Source organism: Chaetomium globosum, genomic scaffold (assembly GCF_000143365.1).
Source record: "Chaetomium globosum CBS 148.51 scaffold_4 genomic scaffold, whole genome shotgun sequence".
NCBI classification, from domain to species: Eukaryota; Fungi; Ascomycota; class Sordariomycetes; order Sordariales; family Chaetomiaceae; genus Chaetomium; species Chaetomium globosum.
The window spans coordinates 1,352,673-1,373,658 of NT_165979.1; the positions used below are offsets into that span (position 1 = coordinate 1,352,673).

The window sequence follows — 20,986 nt, forward strand, 5'->3', positions numbered from 1 at the left end:
GTCGGCAAGTGCCATACTTACCCAGTCCATGTTCACTGGACAGAATTGAAGACATGCCTCCCTCCTTCCTCCAACAACACTTAGTTACCAAACAACAATTAGATAAATTGGTTGGATTTGATCCTATTACTGTCACGGAGTTATTACAGTCCCGTCACCACTACAATTTTGACTCGCGCTTCGCCTTCCCCAGAACCTCATCCACCAGCTCCACCACCCTCTCAGCACACCCAAAACTCCCCTGGTATCCCCAGCCAGCATGCCCATAATTATGCACAACCCACGTCCCATCAATCAGTTCTTTCTCAATCCTTACCCCGCCCTTTCTCAACGGTCGTAGGCCGACACCATGCCGAATAATATCCAACCCCTCCACCCCCTTACCGCCCGTCAACTCCGGGTGCATCTCCACCGCCCGCCTCATAATCCTCATTGCCATGTTCGGATCCGGGTTAGCTTCCCAGTTCCCCCTCATATACGTGCCCCCCAGCACCGTCCCGCCCCCCAGCGCCCGCTGCATCACATACACAACCTCATCATCCCCATCCGCACATCCGCTCGTCGTAGGCATAATCCCAGCCGCCTCGTTCCTCACCAACACAATCTGCCCGCGCGCGGGAATCACCGTAGCATCCATCACCCCACCCAACCGGCACGCCAACAACCCCGACGCATTAACCACCAGATCAGCCCTCTCCCCGGTATGGCTCAGCGCCGCCGCCTCAGAGATATGCTTGAGCACGGCGCGACGGAAGCGCACGCCGAGCCGCGCGCACTGGCCCACCAGCCAGGGCAGGTAGATGGCCGTGTTGATGCACACCGACGTGAACTCGCACCCGGAGTGCATGCCTTCGGGCAGCTCCGCCGCCGGCAGCTCGCGGAAGTCGTCCATCAGCTCTTGGTACCAAGGTGAGAACTGGTAGAGGCCGTCGACCATGGCACTTTTGAGGCCTTCGGGCGTCACGTCGGCTTGGCGCCGGAGGACGCGCGCGGCTGAGGGAGGGGTGGGGGTTAGTGGCTTCTTGTTTGTGTGTGCCGGCTTGGAAGTTGATGCAGTGAGTTTGGAGGGAGAGGGAAGGGAGCGGTTAACATACTCTGCACGTGGAGCCCGGCTTCCGGGACCTCGGCGGCCAGGCGTCGTAGTTCGGGCCATGTGCGCCGTTCCCAGCGGCTGTCCTTGTCAAGGCTCATTCTGGAGGGGGTTTGCGTGTTAATTCCATGTCATCTGGTGCGAACGACCGACAACAGGTAGGATAACTCACGGCAGCACGTTGGCGCCGGCCCACGGCGACGTGTACTCGATGTCATAATCGCCGGGCATGTGTTTTGCCACCACCGTCACGACATTGCCTTTCTGCCTCGCCAGCAGTAGCGCACAGGTCAGACCGCTCACGCCGGCGCTGCTAGAGGTTAGCCGATACTCCTCCATTTACCGCTCCGGTGCCGGACTTACCCGAGGACGACAATGTTTGGCATGTTGGCGTGGTGATGATGGTTCGCCCAGATGCGACTGAGAAATGAGAAAATCTTAAAACCAGGACTCTGGGGGCTTGAAGATGCTGTAGGTGTCGTAGGTGTCAGAGATACCACCGCTAGATATTGAGCATGAGTTGGCCGGGCAAGGCCGAAGGGAACGGAGTCCAACTCCGAACTTCCTCAACCGAATACCGGAGGTAGCCGCTCGCGACCAGGGGCCGAACACCCCGCACGCCGCCCAGAGGTCTAGACCGCATCCCGGGAGGGCATGGAGTTCGTGACGTGTAAGGGACAGATGCTGTCACCTCTTATCTCGACCACCACAAATATCATTCTGACAGCCCCTTGTGAGGCCCTATCTATTCCGTTGCCCAAAGGGGCATGCCGAACAACCTGCATCGACCCTAACCCTATCTTCCCCTGATTCAGGGGGCAAGTGTTGATATATTCAGCCAGACAGAGTCTCACGTATCGTCGTCTAGTGTGCCAATGGTACTTCTTCACGTCCTAACGAGAAGGCCAAAACTACCCGTGATCATAAACTTATGCATGGTAGCCGACTAGCCATAACGGACAACCCATGGTGCCCGACTTGAAGCAAACCCTGGTTGAACATGGGAGGTGATGCACAAAGTCACAGAAATATAGATTCAACTGGTATAAATTGCTACTCGACAGGGAACCGTGGTTCACCGCCTGGCAGTACGCAGTACTTATAAGCAGTACTCTATACGCTGTACGCGGTACGCAGCCGCAGATATCGTGAACAGTACCGCGAGACACAAACACTCCGCACCATTACGGCCCGTCGCAAGTCAGTTCGAAAGGGGGACCCATCAAGTGGCAAGGTGTCCATTGATCATCCGTACCTTGTGACATCTGGAAACTAGCTTCCCGCATCTCTTGCCCTCTTGAGCCATCACCTGTCCAGCAGACGGGCTATAGTCTCCACCGGGTTGAGGAGACAAGATAAGATCCGTAAACATGGTGGAACCAGTGACAAAGAGCCACATCCCAGGACCAAAAAACCATCCTACCATCCATCACATATCATTCCATCTGCCCATCCCCCCTTCAACCCCTCACCCAACCACCCTCAAAACCCAACCCCCACCGACACCAACCTCTCCCTCCCCCTGCGCCCTCTGTACCGCCACCAAAAACGGATGACACACCCCCCCCGGCGGAACCCACCTCGCCGGATCACGGTACACGGGCTACAGGGCACTGCGGGTCGCGCTCATTGACAAGGACACGAGCGGGGGCCCGGCACGGCGCGTCGGGGGTCAGTGGGTGCGCGGCCAGTGGGTGGGCGGCGTTGTTGGCCCGGCGGGAGAGCCTCGTGGTTGTGGAAGCGGTGCGGGTAGCCCTGTCATTGCCATCCATGGGGGCAGGGTGGCGATGGGGGGGTGTTGTAGCACCGCGGGTGGAATTACCGGGATGGACCTCGTTGTCGGAACCGAAGGGAAGGGGAGTCCGAAAGGTCTAGGGGGGGCGAGGTAGGAAGCTGGTGAGGGATCGGAGCGCCGTTCACGAACCCGTCGTGGTGAATCTCATCAGTGGGTTCGAAGGTCAAGGGAGCCTGGGCGGTCCACGGCGAGTCAGGAGGTGACGAGGAGGGTGACCGAGAGGAGGAGGGTATGCTCGGAGACCGAGTGTCCGACACCCGTGAGACAAGGTTGGTGGCCGAAAGCTCGGCAGAACCAGGTAGGTCCATGGCTCGGAGCACAATGGTGACGGGAACAATGTGAGGCTTTAGGCAGCAGAGAAAAAGGTCAGTTGAGTTATGTTTCAGCCATTATGGTGGCTGGGGCTCAAGTGAAGCAAAGACTGATGTCGAAGAAAAGGAATCACTGGGGAATCAAGGACAAGAACGCGTTATATATCCTCTCAAAGTGGCTCTTAGAGGCGCCACATTCGAACTGCATCATGGCATCAACAGTGTTTACCAGCTGATCTCTTCAAAAAGCTGATGACGGCGAGGCCAGATTTGCGTAACAACTCCGGCACAAGGCTGCTTAACCCGAACAAAGAAAACTGCCATTCCACAAATAGGATACCTAATTACAGGTCGTCGACCAACAACATACGCTGCGTCACGCACGCCGAAGCCTTGCACAAAAGGGGTCCATATCGGGCCGCTTGAAGTCTTGTGGCACCCTCGGTGCCTATTGCGGGAAGCAACCTACAGGAGGCCGCCTCACTCGGAACCGTGCTGCCCAGGTTGTACCTGTTCACCGCGGTTGAGGCCAAGCCCAACGCGCTTCTCTCTCCTCATCACCATCTCGGTCATGACCTTGCTGACACTAACCGACCCAGGCCAGAACGTCAAGCCGTATCAGATGCACTGTGAACTGCATCCATCTCCATAAGCCACGGCCTTCAGGCAGACATTGGAAACTTGTCTTGTTCCTGGTTTAGACCGACTCGTAAAAGCTCTCATCTAGGATTCGGAAACGACGAGTATTAAAGGGGAGGCAGAGAAGTGCAAAACCGGACGATTGTGAGAATGGCCTAAGATCAAACATCTATTTGCTAATACCATCTAAAATATCATTACTTTCCCAATTTACACTAGTCCCCTCCAATGACATGTCCTGCCGCAGGTTCGTCTCCTCCGTCATGCATTAACTGCCCATCTCATGAAGCATTTGAAGCCTCGTCCTATATTGATAAATGGTTTATAACCTTGGAACTTGACAGCCCCCCTTCGCGTTCAATGTTTTGGTCGTGCTGTATATCCAAACGGCCTATGCCAACACGGAAATACGAGTCATTCCAGAAGACAGTCCGCCTCCACGCACACATCACTGGATTCACCCCCGCCGCACCCGATAGTTCGCCTTTGAAAAGGGGCTGTACCTCAGATACCCTCCTCCACCGGCCGCGTTGGGTCATGGTAGATGACCTCGGGGGACGAATGATCATAGCGATTCTTGGCCGTCTGGCATGACCGGGTACTCGATAAGGGGTGGGCGGTTACTCTCAAACGGGAGGCGTTCGCCGTTGCCAAAGTCGTGCGGGTAGCCTGGCCCGTCTCGGATGTTGGCTGGGATGTTGCGCGCCTGGTCCCGGACCGCCGCGGCGCTCACACGGCGAAGGGGGTGTGTGGGCGAGAGATTGGGGAGCGAGTACTAGGGATTGGTGAGCTGAATAACCCCGCGGCGGGTGGGAGGATAAACCAGGAGTCACAAGGAACAGGAGAGCTGACGTGAGAAGTTTCGGATGGCGTTGGGCTTGTATGGTGTGAATCCGCTCCAACTTCAACCGTGCCTTCCGGTGGACTATTGGTGTCCCCGGAGGCCGAGTCCCTCCTGAGGGGCTCATTGTACCACGCGGGATCGGATGTTGGGAAGTGGTTGTCAAAACCATGCTCAGCTGGAAGCTGGTATGTTGATAAATTGGAATCTGGTACATGCCGAGATTCCCAGATGAAAAGGTCAGTGCTGCCGGGTTGGTTGTGCTGGTATACGTCGCAATGGTGCTGATATGGGTCGTAGTCATAGAATTGCACCGACGATTCATATCCCAGAGACTCGTGGCGGGTGTCGTTGGGAATATCGTAGAAGGTAGTGCCGCGGGTATATCGACACCACTGGTTCGTGTTATAATCATCCTGTCCGGAGGACAATATTACGGTCAAACTTTTGGAAATTAATAGTTAACTATGGGAAATTGATAGTTAAGGAAATTCGTTTCTTATCGCAGTGGAGCGATTGGTTGTTGGGCACAGATCAAGCTCGAGGCTTCTTAATCACATGGCTCTGTGAACAATGAACGACTTGCATGTAATCTCGTGCCCAACTCGAAAGCGCTGTATTCCGTATTCCATATTCCCAACCGATTCGACATCGCGACATCATCGATACCACCAATCCCACAGTTACTACCTCCTGTTCTCAACAAGGCGCTTTACTCTACAGGCGACGACCTGAAGGACATCGAGATTGTCGGGCGTAATGCGTACCTCTCATTCAAGAAGTCGGTGTCTCTGACCACAATACAGCGGCAGCTGGGTAAAGACCAGGCCCCGTTTCGGCGGACCTTGAAAGAACTGCGAAAGGCTGATGTGTCGGTACCCTCCTGGGAGCTGCTTGCTTCGAGGTGTTCTGTCAAGCTCTCTCCCGAGGAGGTTGACAGCTTTGCTGATGCGCTTCGCATCTATCCCACCAAGGCCCAGGTCGTCGAGTACAACCACCAACACATGCTTGGCCTGGACAGCACCACCATTCAGGTCGAGGCAAAGCAGGAGGGTGCTGGTGCGGAGAAGGTTGAATCCTCAAATGCCGGCAACTTGGCCAAGCGCTTGCCCTTGTGTGTTGGCTGCAGGGTGATGCTGACGCGGAATTTGTGGGCCGACGTCGGGCTCGTCAACGGCGCACAGGGCAGAGTCTACGACATATCCTGGAAAGAAGGTGCCGACGTGCTGCGAGACCCGCCCGAGGTCATCATGGTGGCCTTCGATGACTACGACGGTCCGGCCTTCACGATGCCGAACGGGGAGCCGCTCCGTAGTGGAGAGAAGCTGGTTGTTCCCATCCTCCGAGTGCGGCAGGAATTCATGATCGGCGCCAACTCATGTTCAAGAGAGCAGTTCCCGCTGCTGGTCAGCTATGCGATCACCGTTCACAAGTCACAGGGCATCACCCTGGACAAAGTCGTCTGCGATATCTCTGCGCCAGAGTTTGCTTCTGGCCTCTCCTACGTGGTCGTCTCGCGGGTGAAGACACTCGGCGGGCTGATGTTTGAGCGGCCCTTCGACCGCAGCAGGATCTACCGCGAGACACCATCACGGGCTATGGGGTTGAAGTTGTCCGATCACGCTACCAGGCAACTGCAGGCGTTAGATGTTGTGGCGGGGGAGGCTCCCTCAGAGGAGTCTAATTGATTTGTAAGTAGCGAGAACGTGAGTGTAGATACGTAACGTGAGTGGCAGAATAGAAACGATTCGTAGATGGCTTAAGTAGATGGAGTTGTTGGCCGACGGACAAATATTGGCGCTTCGTCTCCCCCGTATTCAACCCTAACCCGGATTGTCCTCCGGAGAGAGACAGGAAAATTGCCAGGAGCGGGAGAGAGGAAGGAAGCGCCCCGTAGCGTAGCGAAGGGCCGCGCGACTGACGAACGAAGCGACGCCAGCAATTTGCCTGGAGGAACGTGCGAGGAACGAGTACTTCCGAAAGGTTCCTTTTTTCCGACACAAAAACCATGACCAGAAAGATGGTATGCTCCAAGCTCGGACCACTTCCGCCCCATAAAACGCCCCATCAAAACGCCCCATCAAAAAAAGCCGTGCCATTTTTCCTGTTTACTGTGAAGTTTTACTGTCATTATTCTAACGATTGTGGAAGGAGAGTCATCTTGTTTTGCCCGGAGGAACTTGCCTCTGACGATGAGCGTCTCGAAGTTGGGCTCGGCAGTGATGGTGCACGGACGGTCTGTTGGGGTCTGTCGGCTGTGGGGCTGGCCCCGCTTTATAAGAGCCAATGAGATGGCGCAGCCCCAGGCAGCTTCAGCGACGACCACGAAAAGATGCAGATTGCAGGGCAACACGGCAACAAGTTGAGAAGGAAAATATTAATTGAAGCCGATTATTCCGCTGGAAAAGAGCTCCAAAACAGAGCAACGGTGGAGAGCTGTGCTACGATCTGGGCTCGGAAACCCCAGGGTCTCGCCAGAGCGCCGCGTCCTCTACGTCATCGGTTTCAGTCCCCTGGCCAGATTCAGGCATGGCAGCCCATTCCTGAAACCACGGCTCAGACCTCAGGTCTGAGACCTGTGGTCTTGCTCGAACCGCCGTCTGGTCTCCTCGCCCCGTCGTTCCAGCTTGAGGATGGCCTCCCTCATGTCTTTGTCAAGCACATTCTTGGGCTCGATGAAGTCACTGCGCGCCGGTTTTCGAAACAGATGCAGCCCGTCCCAGCTCTGCGCCCTCGACAGCTGCACGTACAGGCTCATGAAGCTGGGTCGAGTCGCCGTGCCGCCCGAGTGGACGCCTTTGAGATTGACGAGGACGTCCGAGAACTGCTTGCCTTGGCTCTTCTGATCTGTCATAGCGAAGGCCGGTGTGCAGAGAGTCCAGTTCTGTGGGTAACCCACCGAAAGCCCGGCTTGCCCCTTCCTTGGCCCGCATTTGGGTCGGGATAGCGACCGTATTGCTCTTGATCAAAATGGTGCCGTTGGGGAGCCCGGGGATGGCGAGGTCCGCACCATCGTCTGACTGAAGGAGGACGGCCACCGGCGGTCCAAGTTGAAGAGTCACATCGCTGGCGAGGGCGATGGTGCCGGCGGCGGGATCGGGGAAGATGTCGACGGCCTTGAAAGGTGCCCCGTTGACCACCTTCAGCCCAATAAACTGGTTCTGAGTCACCATGACCGGCATCCCCTGCGCGTAGAAGAACAGGCCCGGGGTTGGCAGCTGCGAGTCGTCTCCGCGGCGGAGCACGTCGCCCAGCTCTTCGACGCGCAGCCGCTTCCCCGATTCGGTGTCATGCTTCGCTACAAAGATGGAGATGTGTTTGCCGCAGGCACGGGCCCACTGGACGACGGCTGCCATGTTCAAGTCCCACCGGTCTTGGTTCAGGGGCGTGATGGCTCTCAGACCGTCTACGAAGGACGCCTTGCACGACGGTGTATAAAGGCGTTGACTGAGCCGCTGGAAGTCCAGCTCGGTCTGCTCGCCGTTGCGCAGGCGCCCGAGGAAGCCCCGAAGCCTTGGGCAACCAGCCGCGCGGACCTGCTCCTGGAGGATGACAACGGTTGTGAACTGGAGGAACAGCCTGTGCGCTGCGAGATGCTTCGGCAAGCTTTCCGGTCTCTGTCCGCCACGGTCCCTGGGCGCCGGCAAGAGGAGACTGGTCTGCAGGACGGGGTCGAACTGGAAGAAGTCCCCGAAGAACAGGACTATTGGGATCCCGCCAAACGGGCGATAACCCTCTCCCGAGCCAATCAGAAACAAGAGGTCTACAGCGGAAAAAAAAGAGGGCGCGACTGGACGATTAGACGCTAGTCTGACTGGAGAAACCACCTTTCCTTACTTTCCCAGCATTCGTCAATAACCATCATGAAATGGGAAAAAAGACAATTACATCGTTGACTCCGCTATGGGGCCTACCTGCAGCCGGCAAGTTCCTCCAGGCTCCTTTGGCGTGCCCGCGCGCGGCGGGGCACGGTCACTCCTGTTAACTCTCCACCCGCGAGTTATAGACGAGCATCGTGTGACATTGTTTATAGCGTTCAAGGGCCGCTGGTCTAGTGGTATGATTCTCGCTTAGGGACAACCCTACAGCTACTGTTTGCGAGAGGTCCCGGGTTCAATCCCCGGGTGGCCCCCATATTTTTGGCTTTCCTCCTGAGACTTTCCTCACATGTGGGACGTTCCGTTTTGCGGGGGCGACGGGGGTTTCCTTGTGAATGAGATAGGCAATGTAGATGAATTGTAGTTAGGTATGTATCTATATCTATTATCATCCCATTGTCTCTTAGTGGGTGGGCTCCTCTTTGAAAAGAATGCGAGTACCTAATCACTTTCGCCTCGGGGCAACAGCGTGCCCGTTTTTCCAGAATAGTGGATCTCACATTGTAATTTAGATGCTCCCCTTGTTCCCATACCTTGCTCAAGTTACAATACAAAAGTATTTCGAAGGCACATACCCAATAACATTCCTCTGCCCATCTCTGCTCCATTCCCGGTGTTTCGGCCACCGCGGTCCCTCATTGACTCAGCTCCGCAAGGGATTCTGCCAATCTTTTGGGATCCGCGCCAGCAAACTCGGACATCTTCTGTCCGTCCCTGAAGAAGGTAAAGGTGGGCATGGCTCGGATGCCGAGTTCCTGGGCCAGATCGCTGACGCCGTCGACATCGAATTTGGCGAAGTACACTCTGTCTTTGAACCTTTCTTCGTTGGACAGCCTACGTGTCGTGGGGTCCTAGTGTTAGCCTACGATAGCTCGAGGACGGAGCCGTGGAGGGGAATATACTTCTCAAATAAGGGCGAGATAAACTTGCAAGGCCCACACCAGACAGCCGATGCGTCAATGGCGACCATAGGGTTCTGGGAAATGATATCCCTGAACTCGACGACCCTGAGTAAAGTGAGGTGTCAGTAATTCCGAGTACAAGTGCCTACCTAAGTATCACGAAGCGAAGTGAAGGCCACAGGACAGGCGTGTCGCGGAGGGGCGGGTTGCAACTTACGAGTGGATCTCGTGGACGGTCATCTTGGGAGAGGTGGTGGTGAATTTCCTCGTGGAGATTGGTATCCGTATGGAACTTATTGTGGGAGTTCCTCGAAGGGTTCGGGAGGCCGGGCGTAGCAATCTGGAGTTCATTGGGAAGAAGCGGGGGGGTTAAGGGCAGCGCAAGGCGAGTGTTTTATCAGAATCTTTCGGCGGCCGTGACAAGCGCGCAATCGGTGGATGTGGATGTGGATGATGTAATTCGCGCCCTCTGGGGATTTGTCAGGACCGGCATGCCGATTGGCAACTGCCCCACCTTCAGCCGATTTCTTTTTTTTTGGGGGGGGAGGAATTCAAGACAGCAGTTCAGACGCCACGAGCCCATGACTGGGTAGATGAGCGTCACATCTGCAGGTGATTCCTCATCAGAACCGGGAAACACAGATTGGACCCTTACCATTACTAAGTCAAATGAGGTTAAGTTTGCAGCACCATCTGGACATGTGTTGTGACGGGGTTCGGCATTGGCTCCGTCAGAACTTTCAGCTCCCTCTGTCGGGAAGGGTTATGCTGCCCAGAATTGGCGGGGAAGGCTCCAAAGGTACCTTGATACCATTGCTGATCCAAGGTTTCCATCTTCAAGTCGATGATGCGATTCGTAATCGTGTAATCGTTAGTGGAAAGCGCAAGAAGCTGTGATCAATGAGCAAACTATGAGAAGCCGAGTTGCATTTTGCAAGCATTTTAATTAGGTACTTGTTGAAGCACCTACACAGTAAGCTGCCTCACTCTCTGCCACGCCTGGAGACCCTGTTTTTCGATCTCAGATCTCCCCGCCTTCCCGCCCACTGCCGATCCCTACCCCTTGTCCCGTCCAAACTTCCCCATGTATGTCCATACCGCCCCTCAAGTAAAGACCACATTCTCACACGGCCCGCCCTCCGCACACTTCTCATACAAGCTCAACCACGCATCCCCCCCACAATACTGCGTCGAGTCGCCCGTGCAGACATACTTACAATTCTCCAAGCTCGCCGCCGTGGTCGCCGGCACGCGCGTGGCCGCGACCTCGTCGCCGCACCAGCACTCCTGGCGCCACTCGGTGCCGGCGTACCGGAACCCGCGGGCCGTGCAGAAGGCCGCGCACCGCTCGTTGGTCATGGCGTCGGTCGACGCCTCGCTGGCCCCCGACAGCGTGCGGAACGGCCCGTCCGTCGTCCACCGCTCCTCGGGCGCGCAGCCCAGGAAGCGGAAGCCAGAGGCGGTCAGGTCGGTGAAGGGCGCCGTGGGCGTGCCGGTCGGGCCGGCGGCGCTGGTGGTGGAGGTGGCTGGGATGGTGACGGTGCTGAGGGTGGTGCTGCTGCTGGTGGGTGGGGGGAGGTCAGTGGTGGGGATGACGACGAGGGTGACTTTGATGCATTCGCGGTTGACGTCGATCACTGGTTTGGGTGCGGTGTTAATTAGTGAATCGGCTTCGAAGGTGGGGTTGCACCTTGAACAGGGGGTGACTGGACATACGGGTGTTGCCCGGTGGTGAGTACCGGAATTCGTGGCTTCCATCGAAGGCGTGGCGGACGCAAACGTGACCGCCTGTGGGATGGTTCTGCCAGGTCACAAAGCGCAGCTCGATCTGGAGCTCGTCGGTGTCCGGGTTGCAGGCGTACGTAGGCTCGAAGATGGCACGGTCGTCGCCGCGGCCGGTCGAGAACAGCTTGGTGGTGTGGTCAATCTCGGAGAATTGGGGTTGTCACTGTGTTAGTTGCGAGCCGTTTGGTGGTATACCGGCGCCAAGGCAGAAACGTACCTCGCCGCCGATCACAAGACGGACGCCGTTCGGCACATGGTTGATGACACCGTCCACGAGAGTCAAATCGTAGGTGGGGACGCCGACCGGGCCAATGAAGAGATGGTGATCACCGCCGCCTGCTTGGAGCAGGTTCAGGTATTGGTTGTGCACCTCAGGCCGGCTGGCATTCTGGACCTGCGCACGGAAAGGATAGGCAATGTTGTTGTCGAGGGGTTCTGTCGGGATCGTGCATGCCGAGCTCAGGGCGGCCCCGGCGAACAGGGCCGAGATGGTTCTCCGGTTGATCATTGCTACTGTTGACGAGATTCACGGCAATCCAAAAAGTGAAGTCGTGCAGGCGAAACAACAAACAGGCCGCCACGCAGGAGTTATTTAAACGATCCTCTGCTGGCCCTGGACCCAACAGTGCGCTTGAAGAGCCGCAGGAAGCCCCGAGACACAGACGCAGCCCTCCCAATATTTATTTTCGCCTGCAGCTGCCCAGGCAATAACAAAGCCGAGCTGAAGGACAAGCCGACGCACCGCGATCCTGAGTGGCCATCACTGCAACCCCAGGGCCTTGGCTCCCACTTGCCTAACGGGTTCCGGCGATGCGGTCAGCCCCCGGCGCGTCGAAATCGCGTCGTGGCGCCGCAGGGTCCTTCTGTGCCACCCAGCAAGGTTCGCCAAGGCACCAGGCACAGGGCCTCGCCCGGGTCGGCCCCTCTACCCTTCGATAGTCACACCAGGGTCGTGGTGCTGGGCCGCAGCTTTTCCGTCAGCCGCACTTGGCTTCGTATCCAGCGGGCGTGGTCCGGATTCGCCGTGGCCCATGGGATGCGGAGGATACAGACCAGGCAGCGGGGATCGATTGTGCGAAGAAATTACACAGTAATAGCGTCGCACTGCTGTCCCTGAGGTGCCTGATGCTTGGATGGTGCCCACAATGCTACGTTACCAACATCGCCTGCATTGCATTTTAAACCCTGCCGCGTGACAGCAACCAACAAGCTGTTGGTGGTTGTTGATGGTTGTTGGGGCCCCTGACAGAACATCACCAGCAATCACAAGGAAAGAATTCCCAGCCAAATGGGGTTATGTGAGCCCTTTACCAACTCCCGATTATCCTTTGTAGCAGTGGGATTCGCAGTAGTTGTTTACCTAGTGTATGTCGGGGACCGACGAGTTTAGCGGCTTGATCGAAAGGGGTGAGCTGAGTGACTGATTCAATTTGTCGTAGTTAGTCTCATCAGAAGATCATAGCTAATAAAAGCTGAGGGTTAAATCGTAACGGCGAGGTTGGAAATCTGAATAATAGAAGCGGGGCGCTTGGCTGGATGTTAGTGGTACCCGTGAAAGACGACTCATTGACATTCTCTCATGTCCGCATTCCGAATTTGATATAAGCTTGCCCGCCCAATATCAACTTCAACGTCGCGCTGATGACGCTAGTTACGGTCGGTGGCAGAGATACCAACAAGCTGGCACGGGCTGGTTAACCTATGACAAAGGATAATTGAGCCCAGCCAATTTTGAAAGTTACGCGGACATGAGATATCTCACTCGACTCACAATCACCACCAGCCCGCGACAACACTGTCAGCCCAACCATATGCAAAGCAGAACCCCAAATTGGACCCAAGGAGCACCCCAAGCTCAACAATGGGACAGTCCGAGAAGTAGCCTCGGCCGAAAATATGACAACCTTTCAACACCATCACGCCCATCCTCATCCCCTCCCAGAGACGTGCCTACTCCGCCCTCCACGCCTCAAACTCCTCCTCCAAATGCTTCTTCAGCTCAGCAAACCGCGCCCCAAAGTTCTTCCCACACCGCCAGCACACCAAATCCCTCTTCAAATTCCCATTCTGAAACCCCGTCTCCCGCCTCACATCATCCTCCGCCAGCGGATAATCCGCCAACGGCACAAAAAACGGCGTCACAAAACTGTTATAATGTTTTTTATGGCGCGCCCTCTCCGAGTGCATATCCCGCGAGATGATGTGCACATGCAAATGCGCCATGGACGGGTGCGCGTGGATGCCAACCCGGATCTCGGCCGCGTAGTCGCGGCCCGCGGGCAGCTCGTCAAAGGGCACGCCACCCTTACCCATGGCCTCGTCCCGCGTGCGGTTGCTGGCCGAGAAGGGGCCCAGCTTTCGGGCGAGTTCGGCCGCGGCGAGCTGGGCGCCTACGGCGGCTTCTTCGCGCATCATGGTTAGGAAGGCTGGGTCGGCGAAGGCGCTGTGGGGGTGCAGGAGGTAGTGCGCTGGGGAGCGGGGGAGGAGGAGCAGGTGGATGGTGGCTTTGGGGAAGGCGTCTTTGATGAGGACCGTGTTGGCGGTCACGCGCAGGACTTTGTCCGGGAATCGTTCGGGGTGTTCGATGTATTCGATGAGGGCGCCGCGCCAGACGCCGCGGACGATTTGCGATGCTTTGGAGGCCATGGACTGGGGGGCTTGGGAGATGGGAGCTTCGGGTTTTGGCGCCATTAGTTCTGTAAAGGCGTTGCGCTTGGCAGGCGCGTTTGCCGGAGATGTCACCGCTTGGGTTGTTTTCTTCTCTGCTTCAGTCGCAGTTGGAGGACGTGAACCTGGAGAGGCCGACTCTGGTCGAGGGATCTTGGCCTCGTCATCAGCTGGCTCTGTCATGGCGGAAAATGTTGCAGGTATTCAAATTCCCGACTTCAATTGAATCGTTAAAGAGGCCAGCCCATTGATCGCTGTGAAGCGCAGAGGTTGGTGACAAAATCGGCAAACGAACGAAACACAGGTTGACTAGGTAGGTATTTGGTGCCATCGCTCATCGACAATGGATGAGTCGAACGGCGAACACATTCGTCACCCGTCAACAACTGGCAAACATTTGGTGGGACTGATTGGGCTGCCGTACCCCAACTTGAAGGAAAAGTTTACATTGAGAAGGAATTTGAAGACCCCGAAAGTAGCCATAAATAGGTAGATATATAATGTTCTAACCTTGTCTCTAAAAGAGAGAAAGTACGGAGTCAACTTATAGCAAAGAAGGAGCTTAAATGTAGAACCCCTGACTAGGTGCCTAGGTACTTACCTCTGACCTCCCGCCCGGGCCGCCCCTCTCGCCTGGTAGTATTTTTAGTATACCCAGGTACCTCTATTAGAACTATAAGAGTATCTGTAGTATCAGTAGTAGGGTTCATCCATCTGCTGCGCGGACAAACTAGATAGACTACCTCCCAAAAACAAGCGCAAGTCAGCGGTGTTGGTCCCGGCATGGTCCTTCGAGACTGGAAGCCATGATCAATGAGCCGCCTCTTTCTTCAGAGTGGACTTAGACTTTTTGGGACGAGTTACATGGCAGCTAGGGTGTGAGGAGCTTTGATAACGTGATAACTTTGGTCGGCGAGGTGACGGAGGCCTGAGAAAATTCATTCCTTCGTCGAGTATCTTCCCTCCAACTTCCAACGACTAGTTCCTCCTCACATAATTACCTACAATACCGCCAAGTCTACAACGAGGGCATGCTCATCCTTCGCCTAGAACATCAGCAAGGTTGAAGTCAACAACACCTTGGGCATACTCCACCCCTCGGACTTGTTCGGGAAAGACATCCATGCGAGCATCAACCGTGTGCTTGATCCAATCCAACAGAACTCGTCCCGACCGCCTCGCAACATATTTCAATCTTGGTCTCTGAGATCTTATTGATCCATCCCCCACCCTACCAAAGGTCAGCATCAGAGGATGTAGTCATAGGTCAATTATAAAACGTACGTTGGCTCTCGCCCAGAGTGCAATTCGATCGCCTCTTTGCAGCGACTCAAGAAACCCGGCACCATCGCCCATAGCACGCGGATTCATGACACTGGTCGGTACGCCAGTTACGCAACGGACCATATAATAGGTATAGTCGGCACGAGCAGTGATGTTATTGTGTACCCTCCAAGACAACCTATTTCCGTGCTTGACGAACTCTCAGCCGTGACTTTTGAGGGCTTCCCGGAAGCTGCTTACTCTCTTCTCGACTGAGGTGATATTTTCGAGCGATCGCCCACAAGTGGCATCCCAGCAATGGGTCGTAAAATGCTTGCCGCATACCAAGTATGGCTGTTGTGATAGGTGCCTTCGCCTCCCAGACTGGCACAGCCCTGGTCGGCGCCTCTCGTTTGGAAGCTGACCCACCGCACTCGGATCTTCTGGTTCCTATGCGGTGTCGCTGCCAGAAGCGGTGGTGACGTGAGGTAGAGCCCTGCAACCTCATCTCTTCCAACGGCGTACTCCATCTTGTTCTTCCGGTGGGCAGTGATGATGATACGGCCTTTATCCGGCTCCAGTGATTCCCCCAAGCGTGGCTGGCTGGTCCATGATTCAGTAAGTGTCACGGAATGACCCCGAGGCAGCCAGGGCGGCCACAGCCGACAGCGCAGGACGCCGGCAGCCAATCGCTTGAGGACCAATAAGAACTGGATTATCACTAGTTGTCAGTGATAATGGGCGATTATCACCAACAGAGTGGTGATACTAGATAGTATATAGTCACTCGTACTGGAGAGCTCTGGGAGTTCTCCAGTTAGCAATCACAACTACAGTTCGCTACAAGCTCGAAAGCCTACTGTTGAGACAAGTCTTTGTTGTGCACCCTTTGGCTGCACCGAACCTAAGCACCCTTGAGAGATTACCTTCAACCGAAGCTGAACCCTAACAGGACAGGGTCCTGAAGTAGGTTCGTCACAGTAAGAATAGGAGAGCATTTTAAAATACCTATGGAGTGGAAATCGTGGGTAGACCAGTGACTGTAATGAGCTTAGGGTGATGAGAAAAAAACGAAGATGCAAAATCGTGTGGTAAGAAAGAAGACGTAGGCGACCTAACTTCTGGAGGGACGACCATTGAAGATGACACCGACCACGTCAGCGAGCTGCTTCGCGGTAGGCGTGGAAACTGTTCAGGGGCGAACCTGCAGATTGGGTGGACAGCAAGCCAATAAGCATTATTCGACTCAAAAAACAACTACCACGAGATTAGCCAGACGTCTGCATGCACCTTGCAGGCAGAAGAAGCCCCTCGCATCAGCTTGGGCCGCAATACTTGAGCGCTGAACTTCGTGTCTTTATTGGTCACTGTGGCTCCTTTACTCATCAGACTGAGCCTGTTCGTCAGGTGGTAATAGGTACCTGCCCACTCAGCGTCTGCTACATCGCCCGCAGGCCCTAAGCCCGGCTCCGTGGCCCGTATTTTGTTAATTTCCGTCCCCTTTAATCACAGAACAAAATAACTCAATAAGATCTCCAAGGTCATCAAATTCCAGCTCCCCAGGTCCGCGTGCACGTTACCATACACCGGCAGTCTTGGGTTCTAGTGCCCGGTATGGATCCAGTTACTGGATTCCAACTTGTAGCCGCTGCTATCGGCCTCCTTGACTTCTCCGTTGGCGTTCTCTCGGATGCCTATGAGACTTTCAGGTCTGACATGGGACGACCGGTCGAAGTTGCGAAGGCATCGGAGAATGCGTTGCGGTTGCTAGATGTTGGCAAGCGGCTCCACCAGCGCGCAAGACCTGGATCGATACTACGGAGCCTGTCAGAGCGGTGTATCAAGACTTGTGAAGATCTGTTGGACACCATAAAAGACCTCCAGATAGAGAGCGGAGGGGATAACTCCGCGAAAGTCGGGCAGAGTATTGCTGTCGCCGCGAGGGCAAGAGGAAGAAAGAGGAAGATTGATGATTTGCTGAAAGATTTGACGAAATTAAAAGAGACATGACACTTTGGGTCGTGGATGATATTGTGTGAGTATTGAATCCTCCCATGGATTTTCTTTTCCTCCTTTTTTCTTCTTGTTCTTTTTTTAAATATATATGTATTAAAAAAAAAGAAACCCAAAAGTAGTAGCCTAACAGGAATTGTCTGACTAGGGAAAGGCAAAACCAGATGCTGGGAATTCATCAAAATCCTACGAGGCCCAATTCTGCAAGGGGAGCTCCTGATCAAACCTCGGAAAAGCCATTGCGGGTGGCATCTCAGAAGGATGCTGCATACCTCTCGCACACGACGGCTGAGATTGTCGGCAAGCTCTGGAACTCCGACTGGATGTCACTGATGCCCAGCCGTGATAGTAGTACAGAAAGCGAGTTTTGTATCCAAGATGTCCCAGTAGCCAAGAAGATCTTGAGCGACTTGTCATTTGGCCAAATGCACAGCAGAAGAAAGTCAATTTCGCTTGCGCACAAAAACACTTTGAAGTGGCTCCTTCGGCATCAGGGAACAAGAGAAGAAGGAGAGAATTTTGAATGACCAAGCTTCGTACAGTGGCTCCCAGGAGACCAACGAATCCCTCTAGACTACTGGATCCAGGGCGAACCGGGCTCGGGAAAATCAACATTGATGAAATTTGCCCTGGAAGAGCCGCAACTCCCTTCATATCTACGGGACTACGCCCAAGGCCTGCCACTTCTATTCGCCAGCTTCTTCTTTTGGAAGCCTGGGTCTGGACTTCAGCGCTCACTCGAAGGGGTCTTTCGAACGCTGCTATACCAATGCTTGGACGCCAACAGGTCCCTCATTCCTTTTGTCGTACCTCGGCAATGGATGTTTTACAACATCGCCGGAACCGACGCTACGGCCCCAAGCTGGACGCTGTCAGAACCGAAAGAATCCCTCGAAACCCTGTGCTCTTTCCACCGCCAAGAATTTCGACTAATCATCTTTCTCGACGGACTAGACGAGTTCGATGGGCTCGACAGCTCCGATGGGAACCCGAGCGCTCTCTTGGATTGGATATCCGACACCTTGGAACGATACAAGGTCAAGTTTTGCGTCTCTAGCCGACCCATGAATCACTTTGCCGATACTTTCCGGGAATATCGCTCACTAGCAATGCAACAACTAACGAGACGAGACATACAAGCCGTCGTGGAGGCCAAGTTTGGCAATTCCGCTGCCTACCAAGAAATCAAGGTCTCCCACCCCAAAGACGCCGACCGGCTGGTCCGTGAAATCATCGACAAAGCAGAAGGTGTGTTTCCGTGGGTTGATCTAGTTGTCACGACACTCTTGTCGGTCATGACAGAGCAACCGGAGCCGTCATTGCTTTGGGAACGGCTATCAAGCATACCTGGCGATATCGAGGGTCTGTACAATTCGATCTGGAGCTCTATTCCGCCCAAGAGGCTCGCGACTACCTCGAAAATACTCCAGACCTACCGAGCGCAGGATATCGATACAAGTCTTGTGGCTTTTTGGCTCGCCTGTGTGGACGCCAACACCAAAGCCTCTGCACAATTGGGTGCGCCCCTAGTTCAGAAAATGGAGAAAATTATGACGCGGTTGCTTAGCACTTATACGCGCGGCATCTGCGAAGTCTCTTCCGTGGGCCGTGTGGAGCTCCTGCATCGCACTGCACTGGACTGGATGACCGAGGACGAAAAATGGAAAGAAATCTGCGCCATGGCGCCCGCTGACTTCGAGCTCCCTATTGAACGCGTCCTTACTTCTAGCTCCGACCGAAGAGCTCCTCAAGACCCCGCGTCGACGGGACGTCTTCGACTTTGCCCGCTCGGGCTTCAGCCGAATTCACAGAATACCAGTTCAGGCCAGGATTAATCGGGACCACATGGTGCTGAGCCTCGACAACTTGAATAGGATAGCTTGCGATATTGTTGTAGCTGGCTGTAAGAGCGGTAACATCAGCCACCAATTAGCCGCCTACGCCAACGGCTCCAGTCCTGAGCGGTTCTCGAGAGCTGGCTGGCCGACCTTGATGCTGGGCGAGAACATTACGCATCTCGAGCTGTCATTCGTCGGTACTGCTGCTTCTGCGGGATTCACCAGCTATGTCAAGGCGAAGGTCGAAGCAGACCCGAGTTTCCTGGTTCCGAAAAGAGGGAGAGTCTCTCTGCTGGAAAACGCCATCTTCCCCTATCTCTATACCGTCTGGGAAATCGCCTCATCCGACGCCTTTTTCCTCCCAGATCTGAAGGAGACAAGAGAGCAGAGACTGAAAATCATCGAGCTCCTTCTCGGGGCGTCTGACGTCAAGCATGAGACAGCGTTGGGTTGTTCGATGTGCGATGCTGTGCACAAAGCGATGGTAGCGGTGCATCCCGCAATATTGGACAGCCTACCATGGTACGAGCAGGTCCTCCCATTGCTTAAAACGCATGGGTACACGGCAAACCATAGCGGGGGCGAACGGAAGAATGAAATAAGGGGAGGAACCGAGGACGAAGCCAACTGGAATGATGTGCCCGTAAGATGGCGCGGGTTTTCGGGGATGGCTGAAGATGAAAAAGGGAAGAGCGCAAATGAGGATTGAAACCGGAGGATGGGACGAAAGCGATGGATGGAATGATGATCGACCTGAAAAATTCTATAAGAACTATCGAAAGAGATGGATGAGAAGTGCCAATAACGAACGGTGGCTGCATGTGGGGGGACGAGTGAAGGTAACAGTGGCAGGGAGGAAGACAGCAACAGGAGGCGTGGCAGACGGCCGAGGGAAAACAGTGGAGGTGGCAGCAAGAGTGGAGGAGGTGACAGACCGACGACGCCCGGCATGCAACCAGGGCCGAAACAAGGGCTTCGGGGGAGGGTTTCTGAACTGCTGGGAAGGGTTTTCCGTGGGGGTAAAGCAATCCAGGTATGTGTGAACGCAGGGTGCGGCAGATTCGGCAAGGATAGACTAGAAGTAGTAAGGAAAGTACTGTGTATGTATGTGGCAGCTGTTTAGGGCCTGAATCATTGAAAATATGATGACCCCCAAACCCTGGTGATAGAGACTCCTACGAAGTATGTGTAAGTAGCTCCTTAAAAAAAGAATAAAAAAAAAAAAGAAGTTACGAGAAACACAAGCCAATAGAAACCCGGGCGCTCGGGCAAGTCTTGGAAGGAGTGGAACTCGCGCAGCCCGACGGAATGGCCCGAAGCCGCGTCACCCAACTCCCCATGAATCCCCACCGATTACGAAGTCCTGAAGCCAGATAACTACACACAGTACACTTCGTCCGTGTGTATTTCCCAATTATTTGCAGTTTGACAAGCTGTTAAACATACGATTTAACGTGGACATATCAACGTTAGGAGGTGACCATCAGGCGTGGTACACCTGGTACTTCGTAATATATGTAATTACCGTCACTTCGGTTCTTCTATCCCCTGCTTCCAATTTCTTTTGTCACAACAACAGCTTCCGCGACAGTCCAGCCCAGTGCCTCTCTGCCCAGCGCATTCTCGCTCGGTATTTGAGACATGAATTGAGGAACCATCTTGGTTGACATGACTACATATATCAATAGGTATGTCTGTTTTTCGCGCTTCGGCCTTCTGAGCAGCTGGGCGGCGGGTAGGGAGTCTACCCCTAAGATCTCCAACTTGGTATATGGAAAGGATGACACAATGGCGAACCGGGTGAGTCGGCACGGCTGGGGAAGTTTGGTGCTCTCTTATGGAGAGCAGCAAGGCCCCGTTGCATGTGTTCAGTGGAACCGCCGGCATCCGGTCACTTCACCTCAGCACACACTACAGGATACCAAGACTTACCAAGAATCCTGCAACCAACCACCATCCCACCA

The 20,986-nt window shown here is 54.8% G+C and overlaps 8 protein-coding genes and 1 non-coding gene across 9 annotated transcripts; 3 read left to right on the forward strand and 6 right to left on the reverse strand.

Annotated features, from left to right (window-relative positions):
• Nucleotides 1-160: 160 nt before the first annotated feature.
• On the reverse strand, nt 161-1,476 carry CHGG_04137 (uncharacterized protein; the record flags this gene model as incomplete). The annotated part of the gene is made up of 4 exons (XM_001223350.1): nt 161-993; nt 1,095-1,192; nt 1,263-1,358; nt 1,454-1,476. The coding sequence occupies 4 exons, from the start codon at nt 1,474-1,476 to the stop codon at nt 161-163; spliced, it is 1,050 nt and encodes a 349-aa protein (XP_001223351.1).
• Nucleotides 1,477-4,846: 3,370 nt separating this feature from the next.
• CHGG_04138 (uncharacterized protein) lies at nt 4,847-6,364 on the forward strand (the record flags this gene model as incomplete). Its single annotated transcript, XM_001223351.1, has 2 exons — nt 4,847-4,864; nt 5,360-6,364. The coding sequence occupies 2 exons, from the start codon at nt 4,847-4,849 to the stop codon at nt 6,362-6,364; spliced, it is 1,023 nt and encodes a 340-aa protein (XP_001223352.1).
• A 753-nt stretch (nt 6,365-7,117) lies between these two features.
• Nucleotides 7,118-8,538, reverse strand: CHGG_04139 (uncharacterized protein; the record flags this gene model as incomplete). Its single annotated transcript, XM_001223352.1, has 3 exons — nt 7,118-7,318; nt 7,427-8,439; nt 8,514-8,538. The coding sequence occupies 3 exons, from the start codon at nt 8,536-8,538 to the stop codon at nt 7,118-7,120; spliced, it is 1,239 nt and encodes a 412-aa protein (XP_001223353.1).
• Nucleotides 8,539-8,716: 178 nt separating this feature from the next.
• CHGG_11301 lies at nt 8,717-8,808 on the forward strand. Its single transcript has one exon. It is a non-coding gene; the product is annotated as a tRNA-Pro (tRNA).
• A 381-nt stretch (nt 8,809-9,189) lies between these two features.
• Nucleotides 9,190-9,696, reverse strand: CHGG_04140 (uncharacterized protein; the record flags this gene model as incomplete). Its single annotated transcript, XM_001223353.1, has 3 exons — nt 9,190-9,370; nt 9,421-9,561; nt 9,674-9,696. 3 exons carry the CDS (start codon nt 9,694-9,696, stop codon nt 9,190-9,192), a joined length of 345 nt encoding a protein of 114 aa, XP_001223354.1.
• Nucleotides 9,697-10,560: 864 nt separating this feature from the next.
• Nucleotides 10,561-11,749, reverse strand: CHGG_04141 (uncharacterized protein; the record flags this gene model as incomplete). Its single annotated transcript, XM_001223354.1, has 3 exons — nt 10,561-11,093; nt 11,173-11,383; nt 11,459-11,749. The coding sequence occupies 3 exons, from the start codon at nt 11,747-11,749 to the stop codon at nt 10,561-10,563; spliced, it is 1,035 nt and encodes a 344-aa protein (XP_001223355.1).
• Nucleotides 11,750-13,191: 1,442 nt separating this feature from the next.
• CHGG_04142 (uncharacterized protein) lies at nt 13,192-14,091 on the reverse strand (the record flags this gene model as incomplete). Its single annotated transcript, XM_001223355.1, has 1 exon — nt 13,192-14,091. One exon carries the CDS (start codon nt 14,089-14,091, stop codon nt 13,192-13,194), a length of 900 nt encoding a protein of 299 aa, XP_001223356.1.
• An 852-nt stretch (nt 14,092-14,943) lies between these two features.
• CHGG_04143 (uncharacterized protein) lies at nt 14,944-15,701 on the reverse strand (the record flags this gene model as incomplete). The annotated part of the gene is made up of 2 exons (XM_001223356.1): nt 14,944-15,139; nt 15,433-15,701. The coding sequence occupies 2 exons, from the start codon at nt 15,699-15,701 to the stop codon at nt 14,944-14,946; spliced, it is 465 nt and encodes a 154-aa protein (XP_001223357.1).
• A 1,647-nt stretch (nt 15,702-17,348) lies between these two features.
• On the forward strand, nt 17,349-19,731 carry CHGG_04144 (uncharacterized protein; the record flags this gene model as incomplete). The annotated part of the gene is made up of 4 exons (XM_001223357.1): nt 17,349-17,626; nt 17,972-18,432; nt 18,487-18,702; nt 18,914-19,731. The coding sequence occupies 4 exons, from the start codon at nt 17,349-17,351 to the stop codon at nt 19,729-19,731; spliced, it is 1,773 nt and encodes a 590-aa protein (XP_001223358.1).
• Between the last annotated feature and the right edge of the window lie 1,255 nt (nt 19,732-20,986).